Below are 15,271 nucleotides of genomic sequence, written 5' to 3'. Positions count from 1 at the left end.
TTTAGATGCAGTTTTTTATTTGTTTCCCTGATAATTTCTTATTGATTTAAACATAGTCTGTATAAAAAACCCCAGGGGAAGCCTTTTGTTTCTTTCCATTGTTTCTTACTTGAAATTGCATTGAGAAATTAGTTTGTTTTGCTCACTTATTGATCATGTGATTAAATCTTAAACCAATCCCAAGAGGAATACTTGGTAATATGATCAAAAACTGAGCAAATCGATTTTCACCTTTTGATAATAACAAAGGAAAAATCCGACAAAAAGTTAAAACAATATGCTTCCAGACCAGGGTTTTTTATAAGGACTATGATTTTTAAAAAAAGAAAGAAAAGATTTAATGATTTAAAAGTAAGTACTACAGATTGAAGTTCATTTTGCTGAATTCTTCCTTGCTCTGCACCAAAAATCCTAACGAGTGCACACCCTAGCTAAGAGCTTGACAATTTCTTGAGTGAGGAAGACTTTTTAGGAGTTTATTTTAATAATAATATGAATGTTTTTTATATAAAATTATCTCTAATCAATTGGTTACAAATTTCCTATAAAAGAATAGGAAGCATTTTAAAAAGTTATAAGAGTGTTTTGTTTTCGAGAATTATGGAACAATCAGAATTGGAGGATGATAAGATTGAGCCAAGAGAAAAGGAAAAGAATTATTTGATTTACCATGTTGAAAGCTACGATGACACCAATAACATATTGCATGACCATGAACAGACACATGGCTTTAAATATGCTTGCTGGTATCAGTCAAAGAATTTCGGAAATTCAGGTAATCATTTTTAACTTACTTTACTTTTTGATTTTTAAAATTTTTTAGCTTTGACATATTAGCTTAGGACTACTACTACTGTCCGGATGCACATTGTATATAAGTTAAGGTCCATTGTGGAAAAGTCATTTGATTCCCTCAATGTATGATACAGTTGATTGCTTCAGCACTGGAATCTCTCACATAGCAGCTCCCTCAAGTCTAAAATCAAAGTGAGAAGACAATTGTACACCTTCCAAACTGGCCTTTCCTTGTAAGTTCCAGAACAGTTGCAAAATCCGAAGCAAAATCCTTTTTTCACAGGCTTTGAAGAACGATATTTTTTTCTCCAGATTGGCTCATTAGTTTTTTCTGATTTTTTGCACAAAGAGGGATAAACTATAAACCCTCGAATGTGAAGGAGCCTGATTTTCGAAAATAAAAATTTTTGGGCAAATTTGGGGCAATAAACGGCTAAAAAACAGGTTTTTTGGACTTCGTGAAAAATTGAAACATTAATTTTTTCTGATTTTTTGCATGAAAGTAGGGTACCATCATAGGTGGCTCAAGCAGATTTTTGCAAAAAAAATTTTTTGGCTCAAAAAAACCCATGTTTGTCTTCAAGATTCACTATTAATAAGCATACATCAATGTTCTTAGTCAAATTACTCAATTTTTTTATGAGATAGATGTTTTTTTTGCTCACGAGGGCTTACTTTTAAATAATAATTAATATGTGTTTTTACACATGAAATTTTGGTTGCTTGGCGTGTTTTTATAGAAAAACTGGCCAAATTCGATATTTTTTTATAAGCACATTATCAATTACTTAGGTATTAGCTTTTTCTTGAGAATGGCTTTTTCATTCTTTATGATTTTTTACACAAAGATGCATAACTATAAACCGTCGAATGTGACGGAGGTCGATTTTTGGAAACAAAATTTTTGGTTAAATTTCAGCAAAAACAGCTAAAAAGGGTTTTTTGGACTTTGTGAAATATTGGATCATTGTTTTTTTCCTGATTTTTTGCATGAAAGTAGGTAAAAGATGGCTCAAGCACATTTTTGTAAAAAAAGAATTTATCAGCTCAAAAAACGCATCTTTATCTATAAGAATCACTATTAATAAGCATACATCAATGTTCTTAGCCAAATTACTCATTTTTTTGATGAGATATGTTTTTTTGCTAACGAAGTCTTGAATATGAAAGAATATTTCAAGAGCATGAAAGTTTGGTTTCTAAACGTTTTTTTTTTTAAGAAACAAACGACTAATTTTAATAGATTGTCACTATTTGTGTTCTGAATGATGGTTTAATGGTCATGCTCACATATATATCAATTATATAATGTGTTAAATGCATAACCAGGTAGGTCCATAAAAGTATCACTTGTTTCTATAGATTTTTATGAGAAGACCCACAAAATCATGTGGAATGACGAAACAATCACTTTCAGTGGAGTTCCTTTTATTATTCTGGGAACTAAAAAATTGGATTGTCACTTTGGAAAAGATCGAAATATTGTACCAAAGAAGAGAAGGTTGGCTCAGGTAATTATTTCAAAGTAAATTGAAAGTTTCATAATTTTCTTAAGATGACAAGTAGGTTTTAGTGTCTAGCAGTAGCGTGAACCTAGAGAGTAAACTTTATAAATTCACTAACTTCATTGCCCATTTCCTTCACTAAAAAAGTAGTTTTTTTCACCCTCCCTGCCTGTGTAGGCAGATATTTTAACACTTTGAGATGAGGGGTGTCAATTTTTTTATTTTTGCATCTTCAAGCTGGTCAATCCAACAGAGTATTGTCCTCTAGCAGTTTTCTTTTATTCATTATATTGAGATATATGATTCTATAATTTTTAGAAAGCTGAAGCTGATAAACCATATAAAAATCCAAGAAGTATTCGCATGACTGTCAAAAATAACTGTCCCTGTCAGGTTGTGGTTAAAGAACTGGTTCATTTCCCTGACCATACAGTAAGATTTCTTTATCAAATAATCTAGTTCATTTTCCTGGTTTGAAGCAATAATGATTTCTTCTATGTATCTTTCTGTTAAGCCAAGATCAATATCAATTTTTTTCGCAATAAGAATTACCATTTACTCTGTTTATTTTCTGTTCTTTTTTAAGATAACAGGTGACACTAAATGGAAAAGAGAGACTGGGTCAAAGCTATTAAGGAAAGCAATCAAAAATCGTACCTTGGCAAATTTCAAGAAAAGTTTCATTCTAATGATTCCACCTGCAGAAGAGCATGTCAACCATCCTAATATGGTAATTGAAAAAAACACAAATAGAAAATATCACTAATTATTTCTGAACTTTTGATTTGAGTGTATCTAGCATTTTTGTTGTGTTTGAATTTATTAGTAATAAGTTTCATACTTAGAAGGTACAGTAGAGCATTTTTTTAATGTCAATTTTTGTCATTTAGAATAATTTTGTCAATTGATATTGTTATTTCGTGGAGTGTGATCACTCTTTTAGTTTCAAAGATACTGTGATAATACTCTATTTTATTTCCTTCTCTCAGGAGGTCATCCAAGTCATCCGTAATCCTGAACGACCTAGTCCTCCTGCAACTCAAATTACACATAAAGTGCGGAAACCACCTCCTAAACCTCCAATATGCTGGGGAGAAAAGACACGTGACTTATTAGATGAAGTCAAAACTTTAACTTACTTGATGGAAAACGAGGAAAGTGTTATGAAAGATTTACATTCAAATTTGGAAGAGATCAAGAAATACATGATACTTGCTATACAAGAGAAAGATCAAGTGCGTAACAGTGTTTTGAGTGTTGGTTCAGATACTCAACAAGAAGAACATCATCATCACCATCAACATATAGTAGTTGCTAAGACTGACCATGAGGAGGACGGACAACATTCTAAACCTACACATAATGATGGACAGAATATTAAGACGATAAAACAGGACTTAGTTGTTGAAAGACAGCCAGGCAGTGAAAATGAAGTACAACTTTTTATAGAGCATCCAAGTTTAACGAAAAATGAAATGTTAGTTCCACATCATCATACTGAAAATGAGGAGGAGGAGCCTGGAACGAGCTCCACGACTATTGAAGAAGAAGACCCTCCTAATATAGACGAAGATGTTATAAGACAACATAATTTGAATCCACAAGAATTCCAAGTGTTAACGAACATGATACATGTTTTATTGGAAGAAAAGAATAGCTCAGTAGATCCTCCAACTACTTAATGGTGATAGGATAAGCTTTGATTTCTTTGTCTGGTTCATTCACTTCGTATTAGTACTTTCAGCTTATCTGATAGATTTACGGTTATTTATCTGTTCTAAAATAATATGAGGGAACTGTTTTTTGAACTTTTGTCGCTAATGTTTGAGTAGCCAATATAGCTACTTATTAATTCTAGTGCTCTTAAAAAAACATCAGCCTCAAAATCATGATAGGATTAATTTCCGAAAATGCACATCCTGTGATTTTTTGAAGGTGATTTCTTAACTTTGTCCTTTTTTCCCGTCACCTCGCATAGCTAGCTTCCTCTAGGGGCTAGTAACCTTTAGCAAAAGCTGTCTATTTTTGTGTTGTTACTTTAACTCACTTGTTAATCTTTTCTTTATTTTCAGTCAAAAAAAGAAAAAAAAAGAACGAACATGAAAAAGAATGATTCGAATAAAACATAGAAGATGCTATCTGGTTTTAGTTTTATTGTTAATATTGTTAGCATGGGTTCATTTCAAATTACTCCCATCAATTACTGACCAGTATAATACAGACTGCTATCTCAGTGAACAATCGAAAAAAGATCTTGAAATTTTACTGAAAATCATTATATCATCATTTGAGAAAAATAAGGTTTTCTATTGGTTAGATTATGGCTCGTTGCTAGGTGCAGTTCGTTACCATGGTATTATCCCTTGGGATGGAGACGGGGATGTCTCTTTCCTTAAGGATGATCCTAATGTAAGTGAGGCTTTACGTGATATAAATAACCGAGGAGTATCTGCTAACACCATGATAGCAACTTATGGATCCGCATCTGTTGACCTCGTGCGTTGGACTGAGCATGAAAATACTTACACCAAATATTACCCAAGCTGGGTCAAAGATGGTCTAATAACCAAGATTAGTCATAAGTTAGAATATATCCCTAAAGAGTTTATTGGAAAACGAACTATCTTGGAATTTGTTGGTATTCAAGTTGCCGTGCCCGAGAAATATATTGGCTTGTTGAAACGCAGGTATCGTTTGTCGTATTGGTTTTCGGTACCGTTTAAATGGAAATGTTATGTACCATGTTTTATGAAAACTGACCAATCGTGTGATGATTGATGGTGGATGGATTGAACGTTTTGTTAAAATGATGGGCTGTCAAGCGATTATTTTTTTGTTTTTAGTGACCTTTGGTATGGGATTATTGTTTTAAGATAACTACACGTTTTTTTTTTAAGAAACACACTTTTAAGAAACATGAGGCTCAGAATGCTTAAAAACTAAGAAACATCTAAGAATATAATGCTGAGGCTGAGAATGAGAAAATAACATTTTTTTAATTCGTTTTTTTTTAAAGGACTTTCCAATCAAAACAAATATTTATTTATAAAAATGTTTATTTTTAATTGCATGAAAATTAGGCTGATTATGTCAAAAAGGCCGATTTCTTAAGAAACATTGAGGCTGGCTTGGTAAAACTAGTTTCTTAAAAACAAACGTGTATTTCCTCTACTTTTTAATGTTCAATACACTGCACAAGTTAGAAAGTATAAAATAAATACCTACCCAGGTTTGTCTTTCCCAATGATATTACCCTAATTTGTTTATTGATTCGTTCGTTAATTTTAAAAGTTTTTTCACTTTTGCTAATCCCGGTGGGGGTACCTAGGCAATTGAAGAGTACATGTATCTGGCGCCTTTAAGGGTGCCTTTTTCAAACCTTGAAGTCTTTTTGAGGGTTGGAAATAATCAGAAATAAATAGAATAGGGAACTTTTAACTTTTTGCCCCTTATTAGATCAAAATGGTCAAATTATTCTTAATTAGGGTCGTAAAATCCATAAAAAATTTTCCTTCTTTTTAGTTCCTCTAAGGGTCCGAGGGTCGAAATCCTGCGGCACATACCCGCCAGCTATCCTCCTCCTCCGGAATAATATTTTGTGCAATTCTATTTGACTCATGAAAATGCATTTTTAATAACACGTTTTTTTTTAACTACTTTTATTTTTAAAAATATTAATTGCTTTTTTTTACTTACAGGTATTATTTTCAATACTTTTTATTTTTCATATTTATTTTGCATAAATCACTTAATATAATCTTTGAATTATGTGAAGGAATAAATAAGTTAACAGAACTAAATTTTTGGGCCAATATGAATATCCATCTGTAGGTCGGATTCTGATCTCTTACAAACTTTTACTTTGAGATTTTTTCCAAACCGGCCGCTTATTCCAAACCCCCCGGCTATTAGGTACCTGAGAGTACGCACTTTTACAAAATTACATTGTTGAGCTTCAGCAAGAGTGCATCCAATGATACTTAAATGACCCCTGAAAATATTTCTTTTGAAGCGGCATATTGACTTTTCTAATGAAGATTCTCCTGTCTCTACTCGCTGTTACTTTGCTCCCAATAAGGATCTCATATAAAACAGAGAATGGTTTAGTATATAATTGTTTAATTTTTATTTCATTTTAGCAATGAAGCTGCGTTAAAATTTATCGGTGTAAAACCTTTTACCATCAAATGGCATCCATTTCCAATGATGTACATTGTCAAGAGAAACTTTCCAACCTGTACAAAATGTTGTCACATTTGCATGGTCCATCAAGTCAACACATTGCTATCAATAATAAACTAGTATGCTCTGCATTTGAGCTGTATCATTCTATTACTCCAACGGATGACGTCATCAATCTTATGTTTGGTTTCCTACGACAGCAAAATGAACGTTACAAAAATGGTGGATCAGCTATGGGAATTTTAGCGACAATTCTTATTCAAGAATACTTGAAATTTGATGTCCCCATTGGAACTGTAATGGATAACAACGAGTTGATTTTGAGTACTTGTGTTAGAGAAATTCGGACACTTTCGGTCAAATGTAATATCGGACGGTTTAGTGATGTCACAAAAATAATTCGTCCAATCTTGATGTCTAAACTGTTGCTTACACGAGAAGAATCTAAACATTTATGTTTGACATTTGCACGTGTTTTTACTATGGACAATTTCTGGAACAATAGTCACGTGATTAAACTTGAAAACGAGGCTATTTTAAAAACGAGCCTTAATGATGGTTTAATGTTGCGTCTGGAACAATATACGAATTTCCCAAATGAACTCACTGATGTGAAGGTTATTCTTTATTCTGTCTCGATTGCCCTTGATAGTGAAGAAGTTTTGGAAGGAGGGTCAAAGTTTGATTATCAAGTTGAATCAAGAAGTGATTTAAAGGAAAGTTTACTAAATGGAAATGTATTGAGGACTTGCCGCTTAATGCATGGTTTAGTGCAACTAATTGTTTGTCAAAAAGTGATACACCCAAGAGCTAAGAAATGGTTCAAAGACAATGCTATTTACTGTATTGATCGAGTTGGCAAAGCTTGTATGAAAAAACTGGAGACAATCTGTCAGTGCATTGCTGTTAATAATCTTTCAGAAACTGACCTTTCATCTTATTTGGGACACATTTCTTTAGCAAAGCGTGTTAATCTGATTGAAAAGAACTTTCTTAGGTTGGAAAATGTGAACGTACCGCAAATAAAAAGACAGTTATTTTATGTGCTGAAGACGAAATTCGCTTGAACGCTTTAGATATTTGTTATGAACAAACCTTGACAGCCTTGGATACGGTTTCTAAAACGGAAAACGTTTTATACGGTGGAGGATGCTCCATAACTCGACTCCTTATGAAGATGGTGAAGGAGCACGGCACCATGACACATTTTCGTGTTTATGTTACATCGTTATTAAAGCTGTGTCAAGCTGTATCAAGAACAGATACTCTCCATCATTGCATTGACTTAACCTTCCATCATCATTGGATAACTGGTTCTCCAACCTGTTGTTGTGGAATTGTCAAGAAAAGCTCTACGATGGAGTTTGTCAATTTTCTTGAGCTTAACAATAATTCTTATCTTACAAATTACAAACCTAGTGATGTACAAGAAGATTTTTATGGACGTGAAGCAGATGTTTTTGAGTCAGAAGAAATGTTCATTCATATCATCTCTTCTGCTTTTCAATTAGCTAATATGGTTTTAAGAATCGGTGCAAAAGTGGTTTCTAAGCCTCCCACTACCTAATTAGTATTTTCTTTTTCTTTTTTTCATATTCAAGTAAATCTCTTGTACTGTACTTGATTGTGAGTAGCTTTCCTAGTATTATTTGCTTTCATCGATTCCAAAAAAGAGCTTTAATGTTAATCGTTTCCAAGGCCAACCCTAAAGATAAAATGATAATTTCATTTGTTGTTTTGAAGTTTCTTCTCGACATAAATGCTTGACCTCCACTACATTGAACTATATCGTTCTTTAAAGGTTTGTAGAATATAAAAACTTACTGCAAATATTTAGCAAGAAAATGAGAAATTTGTTTTGTTTGGAGTTTCTTACAGTTATCTTTATCGTTAACTCAAAATCTAAACGTTTTTTTAATAAGAACATTTTTGAAGCCTTCGGATGTTCTTATCTTTTTGATTTAGCCTAAAAAGGTTCTTAACATGTTCTTATTTTCGCCATTTTTTGAGTATTTTTGTCCATTTTCTGAAGAAATCGGGTGTTTTAGAGTCCGTGATATTCTTAACATTTTGGCCATCGAAGCCTTATGTTCTTATATAGTTTGTTCTTATAAAAAAACGTGTACCACACCTTTCTTGTCTTAGGTTTATTATCTTTACGTGACTTAAGAAACATTATATTTCAACAGACTTAGTCTGATACATTATATTTCAACAGTTTTTCAGAAAAATATTACCTTTGTGATTATGAGGTGTCGATGAAATGCCATTTTTTAATATCTACCTGCTCGTGAAATTTTATGAAAGATTTTGGTCGAAAGTAGTTCATGCTCAATAATGTTAGGTTGTTTTCTCGTTACCGTGAAAGCTGTTGAAGTTGAGCTCAAATTCTTTCAAACTGAATTCTTTTCTAGTAGGGTAGTTAGTGCTTACTTTTTTGCAAATATCGTCTGTACTTGCTTATTACTCCCGGGTACCTAATAGCCGTCCCCCCCCCCGCTAATTAATTTTTCGAAAATTTTCCACCCAGGACATTCTTATTCCCCCCCCCCCCCCCCGCTTATTAATTTTTGAAAAATGTTTTTGAAAGTTCCCTCTTTTGTCCTAATTCTGCTGTATTAGCCTCCTTTTTAAAAATTTTCCACCCAGAACATTTTTATTCCAACCCCCCCCCCCCCGCTTATTAAGTTTTGAGATTTTTTCCAACCCCCCTGCTTATTCCAACCCCCTTGGCTATTAGGTACCCGAGAGTAAAAATTAGAATTTGAACATTCAAAATCTAACAATCTCATTTTTAAGATTTGCTAGCAAGCTTTGTACGAAAATCAATCGATGATGCTAATCTGAAGGCTACTCAGAAAATATGAGATTAAAATATATTGTTATCATTGCAAGTCGTTAAGATGATGTAATCTATTGTCAAGTTTTGAATTTGATAATCGATACTTTACCATCCCAACACCATATGACATTTTTATAAGCTTTTTTTTTATTTCCACAAATACTCTATCAAAAAGAATAATATTGTACTGAAAAAAAGATCAACACGAATTTTGAGTAACCTTTTCTAGATTGTGACGGACAGAGACTTGTTTTTTTGACGATTTGACTATTTCTAATTCGTTTTAGGTCAAACCTTCATTCAGATGACTCGATACACGAAATCTTTTTTGCACAATTTTCACATAATGATATTTTTTGTCCTTCTTTATTAGGGTTGATCTTACATAACGTTTCAGAAGTAGCAACAAATCTTTTCAAGGTACAGTATGATCCATTACACGTTTTTTTATAAGAACATCTACAATTTTTGAAGCCTTTGGATGTTCTTATTTTCACCATTTTGTGACCATTTTTAAAATTTTTTTGAGTCCACAAAGCCTTAAAATGTTCTTAACAAGTCTTTTGTGCTTATATAGTTTGTTCCCATAAAAAAAACGTGTAATGACCGTTACTTTAGCACTTATCGCATTTGGGACAAGGGTCCTTTCATATTCCAATATTCTGATATTTTTGTTGGCTTCAGTTTTTAAGAGGCAAGAAAATAAATTGTTTATTCTTGGTGTGTGTAAAGTCTAGAGTCTAAGACAGAAAGTACACGTTTTTTTATAAGAACAAACTATATAGGAACATAAGGCTTCGATGGCCAATATGTTAAGAACAAGTTAAGAACATTTTAAGACTTTGAGGACTCTAAAATACCCAATTTCTTAGAAAAACGGACAAAAGTACTCAAAAAATGGCGAAAATAAGAGCATGTTAAGAATAATTTTTAGACTTGAAACCCAAAAAGTTAAGAACATCTCAAGGCTTCAAAATTTTTAGATGCTCTTATACAAAAACGTGTATTCAGAGTCATCTTGATGTGTTGATAGGGATTAGTAATCTGTGTGACTATCCAGTATTTTATCACGAGGGACATACTACTCAAAAATTGTTTTTTAATTCGGAAATTGATTTGTTTGAATTATCAAAAATACCTTGACAATGTAAAGGTAAATAGGATTATACTCATTAAACCAAATTTCTTCAAAACTCTCAGTAGAGTATTAATCAATTTCTATGTCTTTATCATTTTAAGAGAGTCATGTAGTTTATGTTGTTTTAATTTGATTCATTATAGATTTCGTCGTGTGAATGGGAAAAGTTTCATTTCGCAAAACAGCTTCTCAGCAAAACTATCTGTACTTTTTGCAAGAATACCAACAACAGAACGTATTGTCTCTACGAACAAGAACTCAGGTAAACACATCATGATTTTATGTTACGTCTTTTTATAAGAACAAACTATATAAGAATAAGGCTTCATAACCAAAATGTTAAGAAGGATTTGTAAACTCTAAAACAGCCGATTTCTTAGAAAACTAGACAAAAATACCCAGAAAATTGAATGCTTAGAATAAGAACTTGGTAAGAACACTTTTAGGCTTAGGTTTAAAACTCAAAAAAGTTAAGAGCATTCGAAGGCTTCAAATATTTTTGATGTTCTTATTAAAAAAACGTGTACAGTATTATGTAAAAGTAAACTTTTTCTCCTTCCCATAAAATATTACCATGTATTAAAACTGCTTTCATTAGTTTGCTACTGGTGCTGATTCTTTTGTATGTATTTTTGAATTTTTTAAGGACCTAACCCTCGCAATCCTTGGTACAGTCCTAGACTAGAATTATAGGCTTTTTTTACTAAAAAGTTTTGTTTTTAAATAAGAGTGATATCAATTTTAATTTACAAGCTTTTTCGCATTGAATTGACACGGATGTGGAGCAAGACTGGTCAGAAAGAGGAAAAGAAAAACATTTTTGCTTATGGTATCAACAGATATCAACCCAATACACGCTTTTTCTTTTATAAGAGTGTACTTTGGATGAGGGTCAAGTATTCTTAAGAAAGTGCCAAAATTGAGGGTGAAATGTTCTTAACGTATTCTTACTTTTTTGAGACTTGCCTTTTTCACAAACATGAGATTGATCAATTTGAGAGTTTTGGACTTTTGAGTGAAAATTTGGGTTAAAATTACATTTCTTCCTCAAAGCTTCAATTTATCTCTAACAAAGGAAGCAGTTTGACTGTATTCTTATCAAATTCTGTGAAATTCACCTCAGAAAAAAAGCGTAAAAAAGAAAAGTCCTGATATGAAACATGTGTCTGATATACTGATATGAAACGGGGACACTTTAGTAAATATGAAACCTTTAGGAAATTTTGTAGTAAAGAAGTTACATTGAATTGGAATGTTACTGCTGCGTGTTTAGTCAACGATTAGCCATCTGTCAACGATTATACAAACCCCGGGAGGGAGGGGGGTACTTAGGCAAAAATGGATGATGGGTATGTGCGGACGGTAAGGGTCGGTTTTTTCACCTTTCAAAGTCTCTCTAAGGGTCGGAAAAATCAGGATTTTTAGGAAGTTTTTTTGATTTCCAGAGAAAAAATCGTAATAAAGTCTCTCTAAGGGTATGACTTTTTCCAAAAATCGAAAAAAAAAATTCAAAAAGTCTCTCTAAGGGTCAACTTTTCAGCAAAAATCAGTCTCTCTAAGGGTCGGTTTTCGGAGGTCCCGTCCGCACATACCCCTCATTTGCCAACCCTAGTACCCCCCCCCCGGGTACAAACCAAGCACCATTAAAAAGCTCATCCCTTGAAGTGCATACATTTTGATATTGGAAGTTTATCGTGGCTTGGATCACAAGATTTACGTTTGGCTACGTTTCGAGAGATTCTTTTCCCATAATCAGGCAAGGTGGAGGGTGTTTTCTTCTCTATTATGGGAGAAAAATCTCTCGAAACGTAGCCAACCTTTAAATCTTGTAATCCAAGCTACGATAAACTTCCAATATCAAAATATATAAGCTTCAAGGGACGAGCTTTTGAATGGGGTTTGGTTTGTATAATCGTTGACGAATGGGGGTTTAAATCACCGGATCGATAAACTCAAACTTATTTAGCTTACATTTTGATAAAGGGGTCATCTTCTATTACACTGGAGAGTGTAACTAATTTTTCTCTAAAAATTAAGGCACAATAAGAGCAATTTAAAAGCCGAGCCTCAACAAAAATTTACTAGTTCTTATGAAGAAAGGTCTGTATAATACACCCCCTTCCCACAGACCCGGTAGGACTTTTTCAGCCAGTGTGGATAAAAACAACAGAAAGAAACTCGATATTTTTTATAGCTGGGGACTTCAATTCATTATGTTTTCAAGTAGGTAGAAAATTCAATGGGGATGGCAAAAATAGTAAATTATTTTGCAGTGAGGATTGGTTAATTTGATTATTTTCAGTGGGGCAAAAATTGGAGGATGATTTTCCACCGGGGACGATATTTTTAGGGAAGGGGTCCCAGTGGGTCTGTGAGCAGGTGGTGTTATAATATTATATTGCTCTTCTTCATTTTCAGGTGACTCAAGGTGCCCAAAAAGTAAGCAAGGAAGGAAAAGAGTCACGTCAAGTCCTTGTGAGTATAGTCCTTTGCTACTTTGAGTACATTATTGAGCAAAGAAAAAAATCAATTATTTAATCTTGAGCGCTGAATATTTCTTTTTATACTTCTCGCTGTGGTAACTGTTCCCGCGCAACAAGATGGTACTGTTCCATTGAATAAAATCATTCTGAGAATAAATTGGCCAAACATTTTACTACCGATAAGGATCTTTTCTTTTAGAAGGCTTATAAGAACAAGCTAGAAAAATTGAATTTTCAGAAAACTTGACTTCTAAAGGCTTCCTCGACAGTACAGAAACAAATTTACCCTTATTTCACTTAGATTGATTTCTGAAACGACAGGATCAACTGAATAGAAAAGTTTGAAGCATATTGCTCCCTAGTTCAAGAGTTCTTTCAAGAGCTTTGTTATACCATCTCGTGTGTTTTTGCTTGTAACACGTACGAGAAAAGAGTCTTGTGGCGAATGTACTAGTGTACTATTGATATATTATTTTCACCACGCACAGTTTCTTAATAAAAAATTTATTATTAGTTATTATTACAAGGTTACTCTGATCAACGAAATGAAAATCGCTGTACCCTTTTTTAATAACTTTTTCCCTCTTTTCTTAACACGAAATAGATGTTTCCCCATATCTTTCTCTCTGTAAAAAAATGACGTATTTTTTTTCTTTCTTTCTCATTTCTTAAAGCCAAGCCTTCGGAACAAGATAAGCTTTGCTTAAAAGAAGTAAAGAAGGAAGACAACGTAAATATTGAAGCAGTTTGACTTGACATTAAAACCAATTCATTCAACGTCTCAAGAGAGTCAAAATGCCGAACAAATGCTTATCGTTGCTACCAGTTTCGGCCGCTTTCGTTTTGTTAGCAGCAGCTGTATCAAGCTACCTCTTGGGATTGCTGCACAAAGGTACTTTAGAGTATGTCCCATACCCAAGTGATTTAGGTTTACAACAACCTGAGCTTGGTATATTTTCAACTGGGATTGCGTTTAGTGGTTCAATCACTTTCGCTGTCATCCTGTTACGTTTTATCCAAGTTAACACGTTTTATCCAATGGTGTGTTATAAAGCCAATTACATATCTTTCTTATCTGGTATGTTGATGCTGATTGGTTTATACATGGTACCAGCTTTCCCGTACGATACACATGCTTTCCTTCACTACATCGGTGCCGGAATTTTCTTCTTTTTCATGATTCTCTTCATGATTACCCAAGCAAGGATCACCCACAAGCATCCGTATAATCACACTAAATGCTTAGCGAGTTTCCGAATCCTTCTCTGTGTTTTCGCCTGTGCAACACCGGTTACATTTGTCTGCGGACGTCTACTTGCTCCTAAAGAGGAACGTTATTATTATATCCCACAAGGCTGTGAATGGTTCCAATGTTTACTTTACTTAATCTACATGTGCACCTTCGCATGGGATTTTGGTCGTATCCATCTACGTCTAAACAGCTACGAGGTTTGCCCGCGAAGTCCAGATACTCGAAAGTTGACCCGCAGGCCGTTAGATGCTCATAGTACAATGTAAAAGACGAAATGGAAGATTCATACATGCGGTGAATTGTTTGGAATTTATACTGCTTCCCAAGTCTTGGTCTTGTCTCTGTTCGCAAATATTGTAAAAGACAAGACTCGCAGCATAATGGATTTTAATGGAAAATTTGGTGTAATTCACACTTTTATTATGGATGATATCGTTAAACGATTTTGATTTTTTTTTAAGAAAATGGAAATTTCAAAGAACGTTCCAAAGCAATGGACAGTGCATCGTGTGCCCATCTAGGAAACCATTGAATTTTGAATCGTTGGCAAACGAACGTATTTAAAACACCCTGTCTCAACGGTTGCACGGGGCTATGACAGTATGTGATATGACAGCACAATAATTTTTTTTGATCGGAACTTTTAATTTTTGGTCGGAATTTTGCTTGTTATGTCGGCCTTATCTTAAAACTTATATTGTTACTTTTGATTCCAATTATGGCATTAAATCTTTTTTTGTAAATTTTAAGATTAAACACCTCTTGTGCTATTTTAGGACGTCCTTCTGTTGTTCAGATGGCTATTTTCATCCTTTTGCAGGTTTTTCCATCTCCAAAAGTCTTGATAATAAGTCCCTCGCTTAATTCCAATTTGTACCGACCCCCTGTTCGTTTATTAGACACCTAGAGACCTGATGAAAGTGCCTTAATTTCCTATGTATAAGCGCGTTTATAAGTATGCCTTGCTCACACTTTATTCAAGTATTTATAGTTATATTATAAAATTTAGGTATTTTCTTTTTAGAGGGTTTTAATATCTTTTTAGAGGCATTAATAGCATTTACTTAACATATT

The 15,271-nt window shown here is 33.5% G+C and overlaps 3 protein-coding genes and 1 long non-coding RNA gene across 4 annotated transcripts; all 4 read left to right on the top strand.

The window, feature by feature from the left end:
* Window positions 1–522: 522 nt before the first annotated feature.
* Window positions 523–3,988, top strand: LOC136806515 (uncharacterized). The gene is made up of 5 exons (XM_067063103.1): window positions 523–775; window positions 2,158–2,306; window positions 2,619–2,732; window positions 2,887–3,030; window positions 3,290–3,988. The coding sequence occupies exons 1-5, from the start codon at window positions 601–603 to the stop codon at window positions 3,980–3,982; spliced, it is 1,275 nt and encodes a 424-aa protein (XP_066919204.1). The 5' UTR covers window positions 523–600; the 3' UTR covers window positions 3,983–3,988.
* A 421-nt stretch (window positions 3,989–4,409) lies between these two features.
* LOC136806542 (ribitol 5-phosphate transferase FKRP-like) lies at window positions 4,410–5,078 on the top strand. Its single transcript, XM_067063131.1, has one exon. The coding sequence runs from the start codon at window positions 4,410–4,412 to the stop codon at window positions 5,076–5,078; it is 669 nt and encodes a 222-aa protein (XP_066919232.1).
* A 1,409-nt stretch (window positions 5,079–6,487) lies between these two features.
* LOC136806541 (molecular chaperone MKKS-like) lies at window positions 6,488–7,493 on the top strand. Its single transcript, XM_067063130.1, has 2 exons — window positions 6,488–7,349; window positions 7,480–7,493. The coding sequence occupies exons 1-2, from the start codon at window positions 6,488–6,490 to the stop codon at window positions 7,491–7,493; spliced, it is 876 nt and encodes a 291-aa protein (XP_066919231.1).
* Window positions 7,494–7,514: 21 nt separating this feature from the next.
* LOC136806514 (uncharacterized) lies at window positions 7,515–14,653 on the top strand. Its single transcript, XR_010846573.1, has 5 exons — window positions 7,515–8,283; window positions 9,698–9,744; window positions 10,606–10,724; window positions 12,881–12,937; window positions 13,620–14,653. It is a non-coding gene; the product is annotated as an uncharacterized lncRNA (long non-coding RNA).
* Window positions 14,654–15,271: the final 618 nt, after the last annotated feature.

This window comes from Clytia hemisphaerica, unplaced genomic scaffold, assembly GCF_902728285.1.
Source record: "Clytia hemisphaerica strain Z4C2 unplaced genomic scaffold, Clytia hemisphaerica genome assembly, whole genome shotgun sequence".
Classification (NCBI taxonomy): domain Eukaryota; kingdom Metazoa; phylum Cnidaria; class Hydrozoa; order Leptothecata; family Clytiidae; genus Clytia; species Clytia hemisphaerica.
The sequence above is the reverse complement of the archived record's forward strand: the minus strand, read 5'-3'. Positions and strand labels throughout refer to the sequence as shown.